The sequence below is a fragment of the Lithobates pipiens genome, unplaced genomic scaffold (assembly GCF_037356315.1).
Source record: "Lithobates pipiens isolate NorthernLeopardFrog02 unplaced genomic scaffold, aLitPip1_a1.2 Scaffold_19, whole genome shotgun sequence".
In the NCBI taxonomy this organism is placed as follows: Eukaryota; Metazoa; Chordata; class Amphibia; order Anura; family Ranidae; genus Lithobates; species Lithobates pipiens.
In genome coordinates, this window is record NW_027507764.1 from 131,450,852 (window position 1) to 131,471,971 (window position 21,120).

General features: G+C 40.9%; 1 protein-coding gene across 1 annotated transcript in view; it reads right to left on the reverse strand.

The window, feature by feature from the left end:
* AHR (aryl hydrocarbon receptor) overlaps positions 1-21,120 on the reverse strand; it is a 194,260-nt gene that overhangs the window by 35,167 nt on the left and 137,973 nt on the right. Inside the window, exon 4 of the mRNA XM_077491272.1 lies at positions 1,922-2,011. Within this exon, the coding sequence (XP_077347398.1) occupies positions 1,922-2,011 (90 nt within the window). The remainder of the gene's footprint in view (positions 1-1,921; positions 2,012-21,120) is intronic.

Sequence of the window (21,120 nt, forward strand, 5' to 3'; positions counted from 1 at the left end):
CAAGCTGCCCATTCCATGCTCACTAATGCACCCCAAAGCATCAGATATTCAGGCTTATGAACTGAACGCTGATAAGCAAATCTGCACATAGTTAAGGAAATTACCATCTTGGGCAGTTATCACAGGAACAGGTATCATTTACCTGCCTTAAAGTGATTGCAAAGGTTTGTTTTATTTATTTATTTTTTTAAATAAGAAACATGTTATACTTACCTGCTCTGTGTAAGGGTTTTGCACAGAGCCACCCCGATCCTCCTTTTCGGTAGTGCCCCAGTGGGGCTCCTCCTCTTCAGCGGGTTCCCCCACAGAGAGCCGCTTTCCATGGGGGCACCCGTGCGGGCGCACTCACGATTCCTGCTGTTTCTATCGACACAGACAGAGGGATTTGGCCCCGCCCCCACGTCACTGGATTTGATTGACAACAGCGGGAGCCAATGGCTCCTGCTACCAATCTATCCAATGAGGAACCTGAGACAGTGGCTTGAGCCACAGGGTCATGCTGATCGCTGGTATAATCGGGTTGAAGTAACAAAAAAGGGGTGTCTGGGAGGCAGCTGAAGCACAGAAGGTTTTTCACCTTAATGCACATATTAAGGTGAAAAACCATGAGACTTTACAAACCCTTTAACAAATTGAAATTTTAGATTTACATTCCCATTTTTTTCCCATGACTGCGGTCACACCACCACATTTTTTGACCTGACACATACACTTTAATAGAAAAACTGATTGAGGACAAACAGAAGCTGCCTAATCTGACCCCTTTGTAAAAATTCTAGTCACCCAAACGTCATGTTGATTCAATGCTTCAATACTTCTGAATCACGAAAACAGAGCAAGTATGCAAACCAGAATGTAGGACTTCAATGGCTGCAAAGCATATTGGGAACAAGCACTAAGAAAATACTGAAGCTAGTGAACAACACAGCCAGGCAATTGGCATTTTAAAAGGGAAATCAGCAATGACAGCTTTAATATTTCTGTCATGGCAACATTCTTTTAATAGATATTAGCTTACATAATTGGGGTGCACGTTATAAAATCATAAATCAAAAACACTGCTATTAGTAGACTGAGAAATAATGTGTCAAAAATCAGAAAAGGTTGCATCAAAAGGTCCACACATTTCAGGTGTCAGTCTAAGGCTAATAAGGTTTGGTTTAAATTTTACACCAAATAATCAGAGGGAAACTTTTCCACGCTCTGAACTTAAAACAAGAACAGAGCCCAACCCAACATCTCTACAATGTGATTCTTCAATGCATATCAAACTCCTGTGCAGCTCTTGTATAAGCCTGACACATGACTAAAGAGCGGACATAGGTGACCTGATCTGTTGCCCGAAATGACACTGGAGTGAGGATCAGGTCCTTTGGGGTTACCTTAGGGGAAGATCATTTGTATTTCTGATTGTCGGAAGTGCTTGTTATGGATTACAGGGGTTTTAGAGGTTGTTGGGAAAACTCTGCGTGATCCGACAGATCCTTCCTTCTTCTGAATGAGAAGAGAAAAGGCAATCTGTCAGGTAATGTGCAAAAGAAACAGCGGTAGCTCTCCCGCTGCTAGGTAACTCCCAGGATATTCTTAGAGAGACATCTGCCTGTCTTTGACTAGCCTAACTTGGACCCTATATTAGATCACAACAAAAATCCATATGCTGATAGTAAATATAAATGACATCTGCCTCAAAGCAAAAAGTGATTGATATAAATGTTGCTGTTCAAAATGAGCTGCTGATGTCAACTAGGGATAGAAGCAAACACTGTTTATATTTAGGGATGTCTCTCTAAAAACAGTGGCAATTCCATAATAGTATAATTCTGGTCACTTTACAATAACCTCCAAAAAATTTAAACAACAATGGGTGCAAATTAAAACAGCAGGTTAACATGAACAACAATAATATGGGAAGAACACATACCTGCTGAAACCCAAGATAATCCTGAACGGTGGATGAGGCAAAGAAGACAAGGCCATCTGCAGTAACCACCAAGACAAATCCATTGAGTGCCTGAAAGAGATGAAATCATAACATGAATACTTTGCTACTTTTTATAATTATCAAAACTGCCAAATGTAAAGTACCCTACAACGTGTGTCCTGAACATATATACAGCAAATAGAACTCACAGATGTTTGTTTCATCTTAAGAAAAGCAGGTTGTGCCCCACCGAAAAGTCTATGAGCGTTAAAGTTATGATCACAAACACCACTCCTACATACTGTATTTCTGTGGGTACATCGAAATGTACATACTACGTGAGCTAAACCATTAGGTAGTTGATAATACCCAACGGTGTATAAATAACCTGTCTACCATTATTACAGTATGTAGACAATTTATACAGGCGGTCCCCTACTTACAAACATCCGACTTACAAACGACTCCTACTTACAAACAGAGGGAGACAACAGGAAGTGAAAGGAAATCTACCCCTAGGAAGGGAAATTCTCTCCTGTAATAGTTAAGTGAGTTGAGTTAATATGGTAAAAAAAAAAAAAAGAAGTCCCCACTGATGCTTTATCACCAATCCTCGTTTCCCTAATAACCCAAAATGTTAAAAATCCAATTGTCATTGGGACAGAAAATGAGGTGAAACCTTCTGAACAGGGGCACAGACAGCAAAACAAATGTTACAGGGGTGTTAACCCTTCCCTATGCAATCCAAAAAGCTTAAAAATAGATTTGTTGGCTGGAGCTACACTTAAAAAACGTACCTGTTCCAACTTACAAACAGATTCAACTTAAGAACAAGCCTACAGTCCCTAATCTTGTTAGTAACCCAGGGACCGCCTGTAGCTGCATAGGCCAAATGCCAACACCACCCAAAAGGATCTGATAACTATGAGAACCTAGAATTATATGCCAGCCTCTTTCTTTTGTGGGCTCCAGTGTTAGGATTTAGCCACCAGTTATGCTCAACTGGGACACCGCAAAGATGTGCAATTCTTTCTCAAGAATTCCCCATGAAGAAAAATGAACAAATAATGTGGGAACTTAATTAAAAGAGCGAGACATTTTCCTTGAGATCTTGGAAGAGGGGGGTGCTCAAACCAACAGTGCCAAAGTGCAGGAAAGTGTCTTTCATAAACCTCAAATTCATTTCAGGGCTCATGAAGAAAAATAAATAAGCAGGAGCAATACAATCAATGTTGCCCGGTGCCACAGCTTTTTAATAAGTGGACGCTTACCAGACTTCACAGGGGTTTCAACTTATGCATAGACCACAAGTTGAAGGAAAAAAAAAAATGCTTGAATCCCCCCCATCAACACAGTCAGTGTTAATAGGGGAATCCCTTCTGCTGCACTAGTGTATCCTAACAGCGGGTGGTTTCCCCTGCCGTCAGGATACAAATCATCACTGCTGGAGGCTATAACCACTGGCTGTGTGAAAAAAAAAAAAAAAAAAAAAACACACACAGGCTGGTTGCACTGAAGTCTATCAATAGATCCACAGTACAACCAGCCCGCCAAAAGAGGACTCGAAATATGGTAGGTTCAGCAGTATAGAGTTACTAGTGTGATCATCTTTTTTTTTCCAATCACTTTCCCCAGTATCATAGAAAGACAAAATTGTTACATGAGGGTGCTTATTCCCCTTTAAACTTGGTTATGAAGGAGACAGAAACACATTGTATTAGGAATCTGATAAACAAAAAACACACACAACCCAGAACCAGCTGGTGTGGTATTATACAGGAATATTTTATGTCACATTTATCTTCATATTAGATGTAGGGTCACATATTGCTCACTTCCCGCGATATGGATGTGGAGAACAATAGCGGTGAAATTCCAAAGAGCCTACCAGATGATTTGAGAAATGCATAGCACACTTGTGGGAGATATATGACCTCTATTCAATGTTTGGCTTATCTTTTTTTTTTTTAAGGTGGTTTACATATGGATATGTGTTTATATATAATCATCTTTTTCCTGAGATAGATATCTAGATATATCTATATATATCTATATATCTATAGATATCTATATCTATCTATATCTATATATATAGAGATAGATTATTAAGTGCTTTGTAGGTGGTGCATCCTATGCTGGATGTTAAGTGGGATAGCGGTTATGCCTGCCACAGAAAGCACCTCTTGCTGCAGTATTGCGGGCTTGGGGGGCTATCAGTAGACTTTGGCAGCAGGCTGTGCTGGGTGCTACATTTCTGTTGACACATTCATTTTGGTGTGCCAGTGGGAGTCTGTCCACACTGTGCCCCCTATACTTGCTGATATTTTGCCCGCATTGGGAGTTCCAAGATGGCCACAACATGCAGTGATATAATTTTTAGTCTGGCAATGTCGTCTATAATGCACATGATGGTGGGGTGTCCAACTGAGGATAGAATTTTAGGTGCACACATACATGGTATCTTTAGCTGACACTCGGCTTGTTTCCTATGTTCTTTTATGATCTTTTCAGTTCCCTCTTCAGCAATTTCCTGCTTTGTGCCATATAAAATGGAGATTCCTAGAGGCCTGGTTGCCTGTACCTTCCCAGATGTTGGAGTGTTGCAGTCGGCCATGCTCTTGGATGGACCCATTTTGGGCCATAGTTGGGGTTTGTTTGCTTTTTAATTATTTTTGTAATGTATTTATTTCTTTATGGGTCCTCACTATGGTCAGCATGTACACACACACACACACACAGATACATACATATTTTTTATTTTTTACAGATCTCTCAGCTATGAGATCGCTGCACCCCAACACCAGGCTTATTGTTTTTGATTTTCATCTGTAGGCTTGTAACTGCTAGCCTCTTTATGAGCTTGTAAAATGCAGTTTATTATTGTTAAACTTTATTCTTGTAAAATCGGGTATATTTATGCCCTTGAGGAAGAGTGATACTTGAAGTGTAATACACTTCAAGTATCACGCTTCCTCAAGGGCATAAATATACCCGATTTTAAAGACTGTTGTACTTAAACCTACTAGAGCTGCATATGGGGCTCTGTTCCCCTATAGGCTAAACCTACATAATGTGTTTTGAGATACTTTTTTACTCTGCAATTAAGATGTAATAAACTGCCAAAGCCATGACACCATTTTTGGGCCGGACAAGATAAAGAAAAACTTCTCTCACATGTGTCTTTGTTATTTCAAGATGCAACAATTTTATGAATGGTGTGACCTAGACACAGAGCATTTTATAAACCGAGCATTTTATAAACCACAACATAATAGTTTCTTCTACATTACACATATTGGGTTTGATGCATGAAGCTGTAGTATCATTCTGCCTGCTAATGGTGAATTTTACAGCATTACTTCACATAATAATAATAATACACGCTTCAAAGCTAGAATGTTCAAGGGCTGGGAAATAAGGGGTTTCCCGGCTATAAATGTTTTAATTGAGCTGGGAACACATTTTCCTACTCCTGCTTTTTATTGTGAAATGCTAGATATCTGGAACCAATCGCTACATCAATAAATCATTAAATGTACTTAAAATGGAGCAGAAATATTCTGGGAGTAGCTGTGCATAGTAACTAGTAGCTTCAGCTTGCTCAGTTGAAGCGGAAGTAAATCCATCCATAAAACAGTTTCATTTCCAGCATGTGCTGGAAATGTAACACTCCCATTGGTTGTGCTGTGATCACATGTGGAGCACCATGGCAGTTGCAGATTAAACAGATGTAAAGAACTCTGAAGAAAGTGCAGAGAAGTGCAAACAAACTGATAAGAGGCATGGAGGAGCTCAGCTACAAGGAAAGATTAGAGGAACCAAATGTATTCTCTCTTGAGTAGACGAGATTAAAAAGGGGGGATATGATTACATTTACAAATATATAAGGGGTCCATATAGTGAACTTGGTGTTGAGTTATTCCCTCTATGGTCACAGAGGACAAGGAGATTTCATCTCCAAATATGGAAAGGTTTCTTCAAGAACAGTGAAAATGTGGAATAGACTCCCTCCAGAGGTGATCCTGGCCAGCTCAGTAGATTGCTTTAACCAGTTCAGCCCCGGAAGAATTTACCTCCTTCCTGACCAGAGCACTTTTTGCGATTTGGCACTGCGTCACTTTAACTGACAATTGTGCGGTCGTGCGATGCGGCTCCCAAACAAAGTTGACATCCTTTTTTGCCACAAATAGAGCTTTCTTTTGGTGGTATTTGATCACCTCTGTGGTTTTTATTTTTTACGCTATAAACAAATAGCGACAATTTTGAAAAAAATGTTTTTTACTTTTTGCTATAATAAATATCCCCCCAAAATTTTTTTTTAAAATTGGTTTCCCTCAGTTTAGATCGATACGTATTCTTCTACATATTTTTGGTTTAAAAAAAAAAATAAAAAAATAAAAAAATATCACAATAAGCATTTATTGATTGGTTTGCGCAAAAATTATAGCGTCTACAAAATAGGGTATAGTTTTATGCATTTTTATTGATAATTATTTTTTTTACTAGTAATGGCGGTGATTAGCAATATTTAACATGACTGCGACATTATGGCGGACACATTGGACAATTTTGACACATTTTTGGGACCATTGGCATAAATACAGTGATCAATGCTAAAAAATTGCATTGATTACTTTAAAAATGTAGCACTGATCAGTGACAGTGTCACTAGGCAGAATGGGGAGATGCTTGTCTACATTAGCATCTCCCCGTTCTTCCTCACCGTGAGATGATCGCAGGTATCCCTGTGGACATCGGTTCCGTGGGACCCACAATTGCGGTCACGGAGCTCATGAGCCGCCTCTTAAAGGGCAATGTACAGGTACATTAATCTGCCTGTACGTGCCCTTCTGCCGCAGTATATCTGCGTGAGGTGGTCAGGAGCGATTAAGGCCTGGATTTTTTCCTAAATGCACACAATATAACTGGGTACTAACATTTATAGCTAAAGTTGATCCAGGGAAAATCCAATTGCCTCTTCAGGGTCAGGAAGGAATTTTTTCCCCTGCTGTAGCAAATTGTAGCATGCTTTTCTGGGGTTTTTCACCTTCCTCTGGATCAACTCTGGGTATAGGATTGGATATATGAGATTGCATGATTTGTTTTTTTTTTAAATGGTTGAACTAGATGGACTTGTGTCTTTTTTTCAACCTATGTAATATGTAAAGATGACAGCTTCCTTGGATGAAAACAATAGGAGGGTTTTACTTACACTTTAAGATTTGAAGATGAAAGCTGCACTGCTGCTCCAGACTCCGGATGCTCCAGTCTTAATACATTTCCCTCACTGTAGCTAATTGAATTTTAGCAACTTGGGTGAGCTGCATGCAAACATGCTGACAATAGATATAGCACTGACAGAAAAAATGCGCAGACTGAGCAGAGAAATTACTTCATCAGTCTGCTGGTACAAGTCTTCACTGTTCAACCAGAAGGCTGGCGGCAAGGTGGTGTCAGCAGTGTAATGCTTAGCTGTGACAGAAAGCTGTGCCATCCATGAGGCTGCACTGTGTTGCAGGGTTGTGCACATGTCATGACAGATTATTTAATAAAAAGGCAGGCAAAAATAGCTCACATGTAATTTATCTGCATATTTAGATATCTGCCTAGAGCTCAGATCCATAATGCCTTCAGCACAGTAAAATCAGCTTCATGGTTTTTAAATTGATAGGTACCCAGAAATGAAAAATTAGCATGTGGTATTCCTTATTCTCATATACACTGACCATCCAACGTTACACTCACTAACAGGTAACGTAAACAACGTTGATTATCTCATTACCATGGCATCTGAAAGTTTATGGGATACAGTGGGGCAAAAAAGTATTTAGTCAGCCGCCAATTGTGCAAATTCTTCCACTTAAAAAGATGAGAAAGACCTGTCATTGTCCTCATACGTATACCTCAACTATGAGAGATAAAATGTGGAAACAAATCCAGACAATCACATGGTCTGATTTTTGAAAGAATTTGCAAATTATGGTGGAAAATAAGTATATGGTCACCTACAAACAAGCAAGATTTCTGTCTGACAGACCAGTATCTTCTTCTTTAAGAGGCTCCTCTGTCTTCCACTCATTACCTGTATTAATGGCACCCGTTTGAACTTGTTATCAGTATAAAAGACACCTGTCCACAACCTCAAGCAGTCACACTCCAAACTCCACTATGGTGAAAACCAAAGAGCTGTCAAAGGACACCAGAAACAAAATTGTAGTCCTGCACCAAGCTGGGAAAATTGAAACTGCAATAGGCAAGCAGATTGGTGTGAAGAAATCAACTGTGGGAGCAATAATTAGAAAATGGAAGACATACATACTACTGATAATCTCCCTCGATATGGGGCTCCACGCAAGATCTCACCCCGTGGGGTCAAAATTATCACAAGAACGGAGAACAAAAATCCCAGAACCACACGGGGGACCTAGTGAATGACCTGCAGAGAGCTGGGACCAACGTAACAAAGGCTACCATCAGTAACACCCTACGGCACCAGGGACTCAGATCCTGCAGTGTCAGACGTGTCCCCCTGCTTAAGTTAGTACATGTCCGGGCATGTCTGAGGTTTGCTAGAGAGCATTTGGATGAGCCAGAAGAGTACTGGGAGAATGTCATATGGTCAGATGAAGCCAAAGTAGAACTGTTTGGTAGAAACACAACTTGTTGTGTTTGGAGGAGAGAGAGTGCCGAGTTGCAACCAAAGAACACCATACCTACTTTGAAGCATGGGGGTGGCAACAATATGCTTTGGGGGTGTTTCTCTGCAAAGGGAACAGGACGACTGATCCGTGTACATGAATGAATGAATGAATGGGGCCACGTATCGTGGGCATTGAAGATGAAACATGGCTGGGTCTTTCAGCATGACAATGATCCCAAACACAACGCCCGGGCAAAGAAGGAGTGGCTTCGTAAGAAGGATTTCAAGGTCCTGGAGTGGCCTAGCTAGTCTCCAGATCTCAACCCCACAGAAAACCTTTGGAGAGAGTTGAAAGTCTGTGCTGCCCAGTGAATGGGCCAATATACCAGCAACAGTGTGTGACAACCTTGTGAAGACTTACAGAAAACGTTCGACCTCTGTCATTGCCAACAAAGGATATATAACAAAGTATCGAGATGAACTTTTGATATTGACAAAATACTTATTTTCCACCATTTGCAAACAAATTCTTAAAAAATAAAAAAATAAAAAATCAGACAATGTGATTGTCTGGATTTGTTTCCACATTTTGTCTCTCATAGTTGAGGTATACCTATGACAATTACAGGCCCCTCTCATCTTTTTAAGTGGGAGAACTTGCACAATTGGTGGCTGACTAAATACTTTTTTGCCCCACTGTATATTAGGCAGCAAGTGAACATGTTATTCCTGAAGTTGATGTGTTGAGAGTAGAAAAATATGGGGAAGTGTAAGGATTTTAGTGATTGACAAGAGTCAAATTGTAATGGCTAAATGACTGAATAAGAGCATCTTCAAAACTGCAGCTCTTATGTGATGTTCCCAGTTTACAATGGTCAGAACCTACCAAGTGGTCCAAAGAAAAGAAAATAAGTGAACCAGTGACAGGGCCATTGATCATGTGGGTAGCAAAAGCTGGTCCGTGAAGTCTGATCCAATAGAAGAGCTGCAGTAGCTTAAACTGCTAAGTTAATGTTGGTTCCAATAGAACAGTATCAGAACACACAGTGCATTGCAGTTTGTTTCGTATGGTGCTGTGTAACCACAGACCAGTCAGGCTGCCCATGCTGACCCACAAAAGCGTCTACAATGGACACGTGAGCATCACAACTGGGCCAGAGAGCAATGGAAGAAGGTGGCCTGGTCTGATGAATCATGCTTTCTTTTATATCATGTGGATGGTTGGGTGCGTATGTGTCGCTTGGCTGTGGAAGAAATGGTACCAGGATGCACTATGGGAAGAAGGCAAGCAGATGGAGGCTTAAAGGATCTGCTACTGAGAGCTTGGTGCCAGATACCACAGCATAACTTTAGAGGTCTGGTGGAGTTTATGCCTCAAAAGGTCAGGGCTGCTCTGGCAGCAAAATGGTGACCTAATCAAAATTAAGTGGGTGGCCATAATATGTTATGATGGATGGTAATAATCTTATGGCTTATCGGTGTACTGTATACTATTTTCAAAAAAGTGCTAAAAACAGTGGTAATTGTGAACTGATCTGATACATTATGATGATTACATGAATTCTAGGTATGCACCGATACCATTATTTTTTTTTTTTACAATGCGTACGAGTACCGATACTTTTTTTTTTTTTTTTTAAGTACTCGCCGATACCGATTACGGATACCTACAGCAACTGTTTTGTTTTCACTTCAGCTGTCAGCAATGGTACAAAGAATTGAAAAGTTATTTACAAATTAAATAAATAGATTTTTTAAAATTTAGTGCTTTTTCAATGTGAAATGTGTAAATATATGTTAATATATATATAAACAAAAAAAAAATAAAGTTTTGTTTATCGTTTATAAAATAGACGTGAACAAAAAAAAAAAGCAGGCAAATAATTAAATGGAGAAGAATAGGGAGTTAAGGCTGATTAGAGTAAATGAAGGGTTATTAATGGGTTAAACAGAGGAACATTTGTTCCTCCCTTTGATCTACAGATGAAGAAACAGAAATCTACAAAAAGAAACAATGTTTCTTTTTATTTTAGTGTTTCTGGGCTGAGCAATGTTGTTAATAAACATTGCTGCCTGATTTTTTTTTTGACAGCTCCAATTACTGGACTTCTTTAAGGCCCTATTCAAACCTATGAGAATTAGATGCGAGTTTCCCTGCATCCAATTCGCATAGCAGGAGAATGTGACTGGCTCCTTATGGAGCCGGCCGGTTCACATATCTCCGTTGCGGCTGTGGAGCGCACTGCACAAAAATGCGGTGGGTCTTTAGTTCCGCTTCAGGGCCAAATTCTGGCATAGAATCGGTCCCGATTCGTCTTTGAAATGGGGAACAGGGACGCACAGCGCTCCTGTGCGATCCAAACAGGGTTATATTGTGTGAACCCGGCCTCACACTGGTGAGACCAACTGTCAGCTCAAGGAACCGAGCCTGAAAGTATCGGTTTCAGGTATTGGTGCATTCGCCCGAGTACTGATACTTGTACAAATACCCGGTATCGGCACCGATACTAGTATCGGTGCAACCCCAATTCCCTTTTTAATAATTTAATGCTCAGATCCATTACCTACTATAACTTCCACATTCACTGCAAAATTTTAGTTACTAATCAAAAGTAGCAACAACACTTTGTGCAACCATTAATTTGTATTAAACGTTATAATTAAAAGGTTAGACTGGCTTTAAAAAAAACACAAAATAATGCTACCAAGCACAGTTTTCCATAAATGCCAATGTAATATAGCCTCATTAGACTTTACAAAAAAAAAAAAAAAAAAAAAAAAAAAAAAAAAAAAAAAACTGAAAATGGGAAGTACAGATACAGATATAGCAGGGCTTGACAAATTTGTTTTGAATCTAGGAGCCAGCTTTTTGTTTTGTTTTTTAACAAAGCTTTATTTTCAATGACAAAACCCCTTCTCTTATGTAACCCTGATGTGTATTTTTACAGACACAAGTTTACACATGGATAATACATGGAGGTGCTGGTATGTGAAGGGATAAAAAAAAAAACAAACAAAAAAAAAAACACACTTTAATTCTGCTAAAGTGTTTTTTGCTTTTGTTTTTAGAGGTTTTAACCACTTGCCTACCAGGCACTTTCACCCCCTTCCTGCCTAGGCCAATTTTCAGCTCTCTCACACTTTGAATGACAATTGTGTGGTCAAGCAACATTGTACACAACAATTTTTTATATATTTTTTCACACAAATAGTTATCTCTTAGTGGTATTTAATCAGCACTGGGCTTTTACTTTTTTGCTAAACAAAAAAAAAAAACTAAAATTTTTTATTAATTTCTGTAAAAATTTTTTCCAAAGAAGTAATTTTTCTTCTTCACGATGTGCGACGGATGAGGATGCACTGATGAGGTGTCACTGATGAGCAGGCACTCATGGGCACTGATGGGCGGCACGGATAGCCTGCACTGATAATCAGTGTAAATGTGCCTGCCAGAATAGAATTGCCGGTTACCAGTTCACCTTTACTTGTGCTGTGACAGTGCATGGAGAAAGTACTGCTGATAACCTGCAAGTCTGTTTAAAATGTGATCAAATGTGAATGGACACAGCTGATCACATGGTAAAGGGCAGCTGTGATTGGCTCTTTACCTCGATCACAGAGCACGCCTGATAAGCTCCCCAGGTGCAGGGTTCTGGAGAATGTCAATAACCTCCCTCCTAGAACTAGCCAACTGCGTGGTTGGCAATCAGTTGCCCAGCGCCCAGAACTGCATGTTCGGGGCGTCTGACAATAGAAACTGCTCACACCTGGGGATAGACTGACAAAAGACCAGACGCCAAGATGTAATTTTTAGCCGCCATGGCAACCTGGCGCCTGAGCTTTGTCAAGCCCTGTACTATGGTAACATCAGCAGCCTTAGTTGAGGAAGCCTGATCGTTCTAACAAATACATGTCTAAATAATAAAAATATTCCACCCAATATGAATATCGACTGAATGATTAAGGCGCCTTGAAAAATTACATAAAACTTCTCATGGTACGCTAGAACAGTGTTTCTCAGTCTTTTTTCAGTTAAGGCACCCTTTAAAATTCTTCTCCAGGCATCCCATTATAAAATGTAAAAAACTAGGCAAAACTCCCAATGTCTTTTTTATCTACTGATGAGGTCATTGGTTATTAAAATGCTAGCAGCTGGCTGATGGGGCCTAAGGTTGTAATGCTGCATAATAAAAATCTGTAACCTTGTGTAACAAAAAGGCAGGCTTGAGCCACCCACTGACTTGATGACATTTTCTGGGCAATTGTTAGGCATTTTGCCATGGTACACCTGAAGAACCCAGAAAGCACCCTGGTTGAATTTTTTTGCATTTTGGATAGAGTAAGGGAGGGTTAAAACTTCTGTCAGTTGTTCTTTCAACTTGCAATCTGTCTCACCAGGGAGATTTCCCTTCACTACCTGTACCATAGCCACAACAGAAAGATGGGGAAATCCCTGGAAGTAACTTGGGTCACTATAGCCAGTATCCCCATTGGAAGATTTCTCCACTATTCCTGTTTACCTAATGGGGTCACATACAGCAGTAAACACCTTACACGTATTCTAACGATCTCTACTCCGACTCTAAAATTGAAGATTTGCCTTCAGTTATACTTCAATAATTCTAAGAAAAGGATTTTATGGTAATCAAAAATTTTGCTTTCTTAAATGTTCCTTAATCACGTTGCTACCAGGGCAATTTTTCAGGTTTCTGCACATGAAAAAACATTTTAGGCTTGCAGATTAAGATTACTAAATTTCCAAACATATATTGCTGAAAGCAAAGACCCTGGAGAATGAAATAGTGGTAGTAGCAACAGGATTTTACCATACATATTTAGTAAATGCAAATTTTCAGTAACAAATACACTAAAGTTTATTTGTGTGCACATTACTCAATTTTTTGAAAAAATCTAAAAGAGGAGGTTCTGTGGAGTACACAACATGTCAACCATAAAAGCTGTGTACCCCCATGAAACAGAAACAAACTTTGGTACCCAAATAGGTGTTGCTTTTAAATCCTTTAGTGTATCAGTTTAGTATAGCTAATTGTAAATAATGGCATTAGAATTATTGCTCCAACCCTGATGTTCGTGGCAAAATGTAACATGTGTAGTACAGTTTTGTATTTGTACATAGGCTTATCCCCTACATTTGTTTATGCTCTTATATATGTGTATGTTTTTTTATAACTAACTTTATTACATGCACACAGAGGGCCAATAGGAGTGGTTCACATTCTCTGAACAATCACATACAAATTACACCCAAGACAAGGTTACCAAAGGAAGTTCATCTCCCAATCAACATTCTGGAATCAGCCATTTTATTATCTTTTCAATACTGAACTTTTCAAATGCAGAGTCACTTGTCGTCAACTATCAGTGAGGAACCCGCAGGTTAAAGTGAAGCCAACCGGCTCTAGCTTGGGCAGAACTTTGTGTTTCAGCTAGGAGTCCCCACATTCCAAGTGTGGCAAACTTACAAGCAAACTGCCTCAGTTGACAACATCTTGACTCAGGAGTAGTGATGAGCTTGGGTGTGTTCAGACTAGGATCCGAACCCATGTGCATGAGCCCACCAGGAATCTCTAGAGGTACACACAGACCAAAATTTGTCTTGTTCCTGCTGAATTGTACGATCAGTCCATGTATTTTATGCATTTGTAACACTGCAAGCTACCCTGGAGCAGTTAGTGGATTGTAAACTGGAAAGGCATTTTCCAATAATGGATAATCAAAACAGCTGAAGTGGGAAGTGTTACCAAGTTTTTGACCAGATCATTGTAAGACAGAAGCAAAGAGGGAAGATCCTGGATTTTGCAAGGAACTGGATGGCTCTCACAGCCAGAGTGCAGGAGATACACAGAAAGTGACCACCCAGAGTTCGTCACATCCATGGTGAGGCACATTCTTCAGGACTTTGGGGAGCCAACATGGAGTGTCTGATTAAAATGTTGCAGTGCACAAACTAGCATTAACAAGCATTGACAAGCATTAACAAGCATTGACCCTTACGGGGATGTTTGAATTTGAATACACTGTACAGGTGGCAAGTTCCTCTTTTAGCAGAGGCAAGCCCTGTTACTCACCAAATGGCAATCTGAATGGCTGAAAGGATCAAAGGCAGGTCAGTATTCACATACCAGACAGTCATGGGTATATTAGACAGGTGTATTGTGGCCACGGACCTACAAATCACTCTGCCGCTAACTCAAAATGTACACAAAGTGTCTGGAGAGCGCCATGGCAGAGCCCAGTGCCCAGAAGTCCTATTACAGGCCAGCCCCTCGTCTTCCTCACAGTGAAGTCCAGGTACGGCCTCTGTAGCCATGCTGAGAATCCGCTGATCCGGAGAGCTTGAAGCAGCTGGAGAAATTTGACTGGAAAATTAATCAAATGCAGAAAAGGAAAATAATTGGATTTTGGGCCCCTCTGTTCCCTTAATTGATTTGGAAATTGCTTTACCTGGGACTTTTAACCTGTGAGCATGTTAGGCAACCTCTTGATATAGGCAAAAAGCTCATGGCAGTTTTTTTGCAGTTTTACTTTAGAGACATTTTTCTATCATCTTCTTTCAAAATTGATTAAAAAAATGTCTAAATACTTTTGCCTCATTTGCAAGAGGAAAAGAAAAATTTCAATCTAAGGCTCCATTCACACTTGTGCGACTTTAGACAGTCCCAGCCAAGTCTTTTCAATAGCACCCGTTCAAATCGGTGCAACATAAAGTCGCTGTGATTTTGAAAAGGTACCTGTACAACTCTGATCTGATTGACCCAGAGAGTGTAAAGCTGGATCAAAGTTGCATAAAAGTCATGCGACTGAGTTGTGTGAATTATAAAATAAATTCCAAGTTTAAAGCAGTAAATACAATTAGTAAAAATATATTTTTGATACAAAACACTCTGAAAATGCAGTTCATGTATGCAAATACTTGCACATGTGTTATGCTTGGCATTATATAAAGGTCAATTTTATCCACTCGCCTAGTCTGTTATGCAGCACTACTGGAAGCCACAGCTAGAAACTAAACTTAAAAAAAAAAAAAAAACAAGTTAACAAAATGCAGCAGCAGCCAGAGATGGAGCACACAGCAGTCAACAAAAGTGAAGGTAGGACACAGGTAGGACTTGGAGAAACTAAAGGAGGAGAGGTGTGAAAATACTATGGCCTGTATGCTTTGCAGCTAGAACAGCTGAAACCAAGAGGCCAAAGAATGCCAGTTCCTGTACTGTGCCTACACAGCAGCTGGCAGACCTGGATAAGCCATTGGGGGAAATTTACTAAAACTGGAGCATATAAAATCTTGAGCAGCTGTGCAAATGATCAATCAGCTTCTAATTCAAGTTTCCTTAGTTAATGTTTGAAAAATAAAAGCTAGACGCTGATTGGCGACCATGCACAGCTGCTCCAGGCTAGGTCTGCTCCAGTCTTCGTATATTCCCATCATAGTTTTTCAAGTGTGCATGCACCAAGTTTTTCCAGTGTGCAAGACGGGTAGCTGTAATACCTTGTCTACAGGCTAGTCCATTCGTTTGGGGAAAAAGTAAAGAACAAAGTTTAATTTGCTCAATAAACACACAACAGAAAAATCTGATTTGGATAGGGCTGCCTCTCAGTAAACAAGTAGACAAGACTGCTCCTTTTGTGATAAGTCACGGAAAGTGCATTTATCTGCACATACAATCAACATAGCCTATGCCTTGTTGATAACAAACAAAACATGTAAAAATTGGCAGTACATCTACTTGCTCAGATTAACTTCCAGTAAGAAGTAGTAACAAAAGCCAAAAAGTACTTGGACAGCGTTGTGATCCAGTTTTATGCCTGATACAATGCAACCTTAAGAAAAAAAAAGTCTCTCTAAAAGGCGGCGGCATGGTCATTAAGAGTATGAACATTTTTGCAATGAACGGAGTAACTATAAAATGTGATGGGCTGAGTAGACATAAAATGTGTAAAATGCAGCTTGAACTTTTGGATGCTAAACCAGGATAGGGGTTGAGTGTAAGCAAGAACGGGGCTGCTTTCATGTGAAGACTGACTATATTAACCTTAAAAAGGGGCAGTAAACAATTTCTGGAGTGGTTATGAACATTTACAGGTCTATATGTACCGCTGCTCAGGATTTTATTTCAGCTGAATGGTTCTGGTAAGACATTTTCCAAAGCATACGAAGGCTGGGTTCACACTAGTGCCGGATGCGGCTTGCAGCAGGGGGTCAGGTGTGTTCCTGTTCTCCATTTCAGGGACTAATCAGGGAAAATTTTTTGCCTGGAGGCTGACCTGAAAACAGAGCCAAAGACGCACAGGACTCCTGCGCAATCCCCTCCGCAGCCGCCCCAGAGATAGGTGAACCCGCTCCATAGAGAGCCGGTCACGATCTCCTGTCATGCAAATTGGATGTGGGGGGAACCTACATCCTATTCGCACCAGTGTGAACCCAGCCTTAATGTTTGTAAAGTACTGTAATCTGTTTTAGGAGCCTCTGGTAAAGCTATTTTAGGGCTCATAGAAGCACGTGCAGCATTTTATCCATATTGCGTTTAAAACTGCCCATGCAGCCAGTACTTCCTGGGCAACACAGGAGAATAGGACTATTCTCCACTACATTATATATAGCCAGACACTGCAGTCTGACCACAAAGCAAAGCAATTCCTTTTTCAGCACTTGAGTTTATTGAGCCATCTGGTCCTGGTTTCAAGAAGTTTATACTAGCATTAAAAGGAGAAGTATAGCCAAAGCTATGGATCACAGGATTGCAATTTGTTTTGCACTCCTGTGACTCATTTTCAGCAGAAAGCGAGCTGAAGACCGCTCTATGCTGATATCACAGAAGTCGGCCCAGGGGCCGTGTCATCATGACAATGGAAGTCGGGAGCCACCAGGTCCCTGGACTGACACCCGGCTCAGCCTTTCAGCAAGCTGCTGAGAGCCTGAGCTGGCCGCTCCACCCCTTTCAAAGACCAGCGCTCCAGTGAGTGAGGAGGGGGCAGGGCAAAGCAGAGAGCTGCTGACTGTAGTTCTGTTCAGAGAGCTGTCAGAACAGAGCAATCTCAGATGTTCGATCGCTCGGTTCTCAGTGCAGAGGCACCAACGGACAGAAGCAGCATCGGACCGAAGCTGCATCCACCTAGGCAAGTATGATTCTGCAGAAAATCCTAAACCCATACTCCTCTTTTAAAAGAGGAACTGCAGTCTGCCCACACATGTTGTAATAAACATCTTTGCCATTCTGAAGCTTCCCTCCAACCACTTTACACATTTTTTGTTATATATACTGTGATTTTGTATTTGCTAAATATGCTGAAGAAATCTCCCTCCACCAAGTCTGGCTGCAGCCATTTTAACCGTGGGCAGCTGAAGCCTCTGCCTGTTCACTTCCTGGATTTACACAGTCACACACCTCTGCAGCTTTCATAGGCCCTCTTATGTCCCCCTCCCGTCCTGGTAAACTCTCACAAGAGTGACAGAGCAAGAGCTGTGCATGTTGTCATAAGTCTAGGCTAATGCCCAGACAAGATACAGAAAGTGGTCTGTATAAGGCATTTATTGGCAAAAAAAAAAAATTCTATCCAAAGTTAAAACAGCAAGGGTAGAAGATTTAATAGATGAAAAAATGACTGAAGGTCTACTTTAAGGATGCATGAGAAGAGGCCCTGATGGGCAAGATCATACTGCATAGATGTGTCAGTTCTAACATGCCAACTGCCAGCAGCCTTCTGAGGACTCTTGGGTATTAGCTGCGGAGATCTCCTAGATCTGCCCCAAGTCCTACAATAAAAATGTTCTCATGAAGTTTAAATGCAACATTCAAAAAAGGAGCCTTAAACCATAAATCACTTGCTAATAATGTAAACCTGTTTAGGTGTTAAACCACTTCAATACCGGGCACATTTAACCCCTTCCTGCCTGGGCCAATTTTCAGCTTTTAGTGCGGTCATATTTTGAATGACAATTTCATTTGCTGATATTCAATTACCACTAGGCTTTTCATTTCTTGCTAAACAAAAAAAAAAAAAAAAAGACAGGAAATTTTGGGGGAAAAAAAAAAGAGTTTCTTTGTTCTGGTTATAAAATTTTGCAAACAGTCTTTCTTTATAAATTAAAGCGGAGGTCCACCCTAAAGTGGACCTTCCACTCATCGGAACCCCCCCCTCCGGCGCCACAATTGGCACCTTTCAGGGGGGAGGGGGGTGCAGATACCTGTACAGTACAGGTATCTGCACCCACTTCCGGGATAGCTCTCTGCTGAAAGGGGCGTAGATTACGCCCCTTTCCGCAAGTGCCCGCCCCTTTCCGCAAGTGCCCCGCTGCCTGCTGGGAAACACACAGATCCCAGAGGCAGCGGGGACCGTCCTTATTGCGCAGCGCGACTCGCGCATGCGCAGTAGGGAACCGGGAAATGAAGCCGAAAGGCTCCATTTCCTGATTCCCATACCCAAGATGGCGGCGGCAGCACCCGAGAGACGATCTAGAGATCGGCTTCGGGTGTCGACATCGCGGGCGCGCTGGACAGGTAAGTGTCACTATTTTAAAAGTCAGCAGCTGCAGTATTTGTATTTCAAAGATATTGAATAAGAAGCATGGCGTCTGTGCTGCCACCAGTACAGTACAGAGTCATCATATAACTGGTGTGGCAGAGATCCGGGACACTGACTGGTGACAGTATGTAACATACAGTGACCAAGAGCAATACAGTGTTACCATAGTACCACACTACTACTGATCAGGATTTTAATTTTTTACACATTATGATCACTAATCCAAATTCATTTCACTGGTATAAGCAACCATTTTTACTGAAACTGATCCATTCAATGTCTTTTGTTGTGATCATCTGTGACAGGCCACAGTTAATCACATGGTACAGGTGTGCTGTGATTGGCCCTGTCTGTACCATGTGATCACTGTCACCAATCACAGCTAGCAACACAATTGTATACAATGGATGTGGCATGAAAGGAAAATGTGATCTACTGTAATTGGTCACAGTGATCACATGACACTGGCAGCGGACGGGTATATTGATCAGTTACCAGTTATGTCCCGCAGACGTAGCCGGTGACAGATCGCACCGCTGTGCATCGCCTTCTGAGAGGATGTCACATGAAATCCACTCCAGGAGGAGAAAAGTCCCACCCGGCCATCAATCTGCTATAGTCAAGGTGTAATGAATGACAGATATTCTACAATCCTTTTTTCCCCATTCACAAATTAAATGTTTAAATTGACACCTATACACTACATTATAAACAATGAGACTTTACGATTTAGAAAACGAAAAAGAGTGAAGCTGTGGTCTGAAACCAGTTAGATTCACGTTCTATGTACAGTATATTCAGACCCCCTTCACTTTTTCAGTTTTGTTATGTTGCCGCCTGATACTACAGTTGCTTAAATTCATTTCTTCTTTTAATAAACTACACTTAGTACCCCATTATGACAAAGGGACAAACAGAATTTTTAAATGTTTGCAAATGTATGAAAATGGAAAAAATAAAATATCACATTGGCATAAGTATTCAGGACCCTTTGCAACACTTGAAATTTAGCTCAGTGAAAGGCACATACCTCTTTATAAAAGTCCTCACAGAAAACAATGCACACTGTATCAGAGCAAAAGCCATGAGGTCAAAAGGAACTGCCTGCAGAGCTCAGACACACGAGTTTTTCCAAGACACATCTGGGGAAAGCCACGAAAACATTTCTGCTGCAAAGAAGGCGCCCAAGAGAACAGTGGCCTTCCATACTTCTCAAATGGAAGAAGTTTGAAACAACCAGGACTCTTCCTAGAACTGATCGCCCAGCCAAGCTGATCAATCGGCACCCCAATCCAGGTGTGGAAAGCTTGTCGTGTCATACCCAAAAGCACTCAAGGCTGTAACTGCTGCCAAAGGTGCTTCAACAGAGTACTGAGTTAAGGGTCTGAATACGTAAGAACATGTGAAACTTAAGTTTCTGTTTATTCTTTTTAATAGATTTACAAATATTTCTAAAATTCAGTTTTCAGTTCGTCATTATGAGGTACTGAGTATAGATTAATGAGTAGAAAAAAGAATTTAAACAACTGTAGTATCAGGCTGCAGTAACAAAACTGAAAAGCAAATTAGAGGAACTGCAGTCTGCTTACATAGTTTGTAATAAAAACATCTTTGCCATTCTGAAGCTTCCCTCCAACCACTTTGCATATTATTTTATATACCGTATATACTCGAGTATAGGTCGATCCGAATATAAGCCGAGGCCCCCAATTTACCACAAAAAAAATGGGAAAACGTATTGACTCGTGTATAAGCCAAGGGTGAGACATGCCTGTCCATCCCTGTGTGTCCGTCCATCCCTGTGTGTCCGTCCATCCCTGTGTGTCCGTCCATCCCTGTGTGTCCAGCCGCCCTGTGTGTCCAGCCGCCCTGTGTGTCCAGCCTACCTGTGTGTCCAGCGCCTGTGTCCTTCTGCACATATGGCGGCCATGTCAGGATCGCCGCACCTCTTCTCGTCTGTGACAGACGGCGGCCATTCCACTGTTCAAAAGCTGCGCCTCCGTCTGTGATAGGC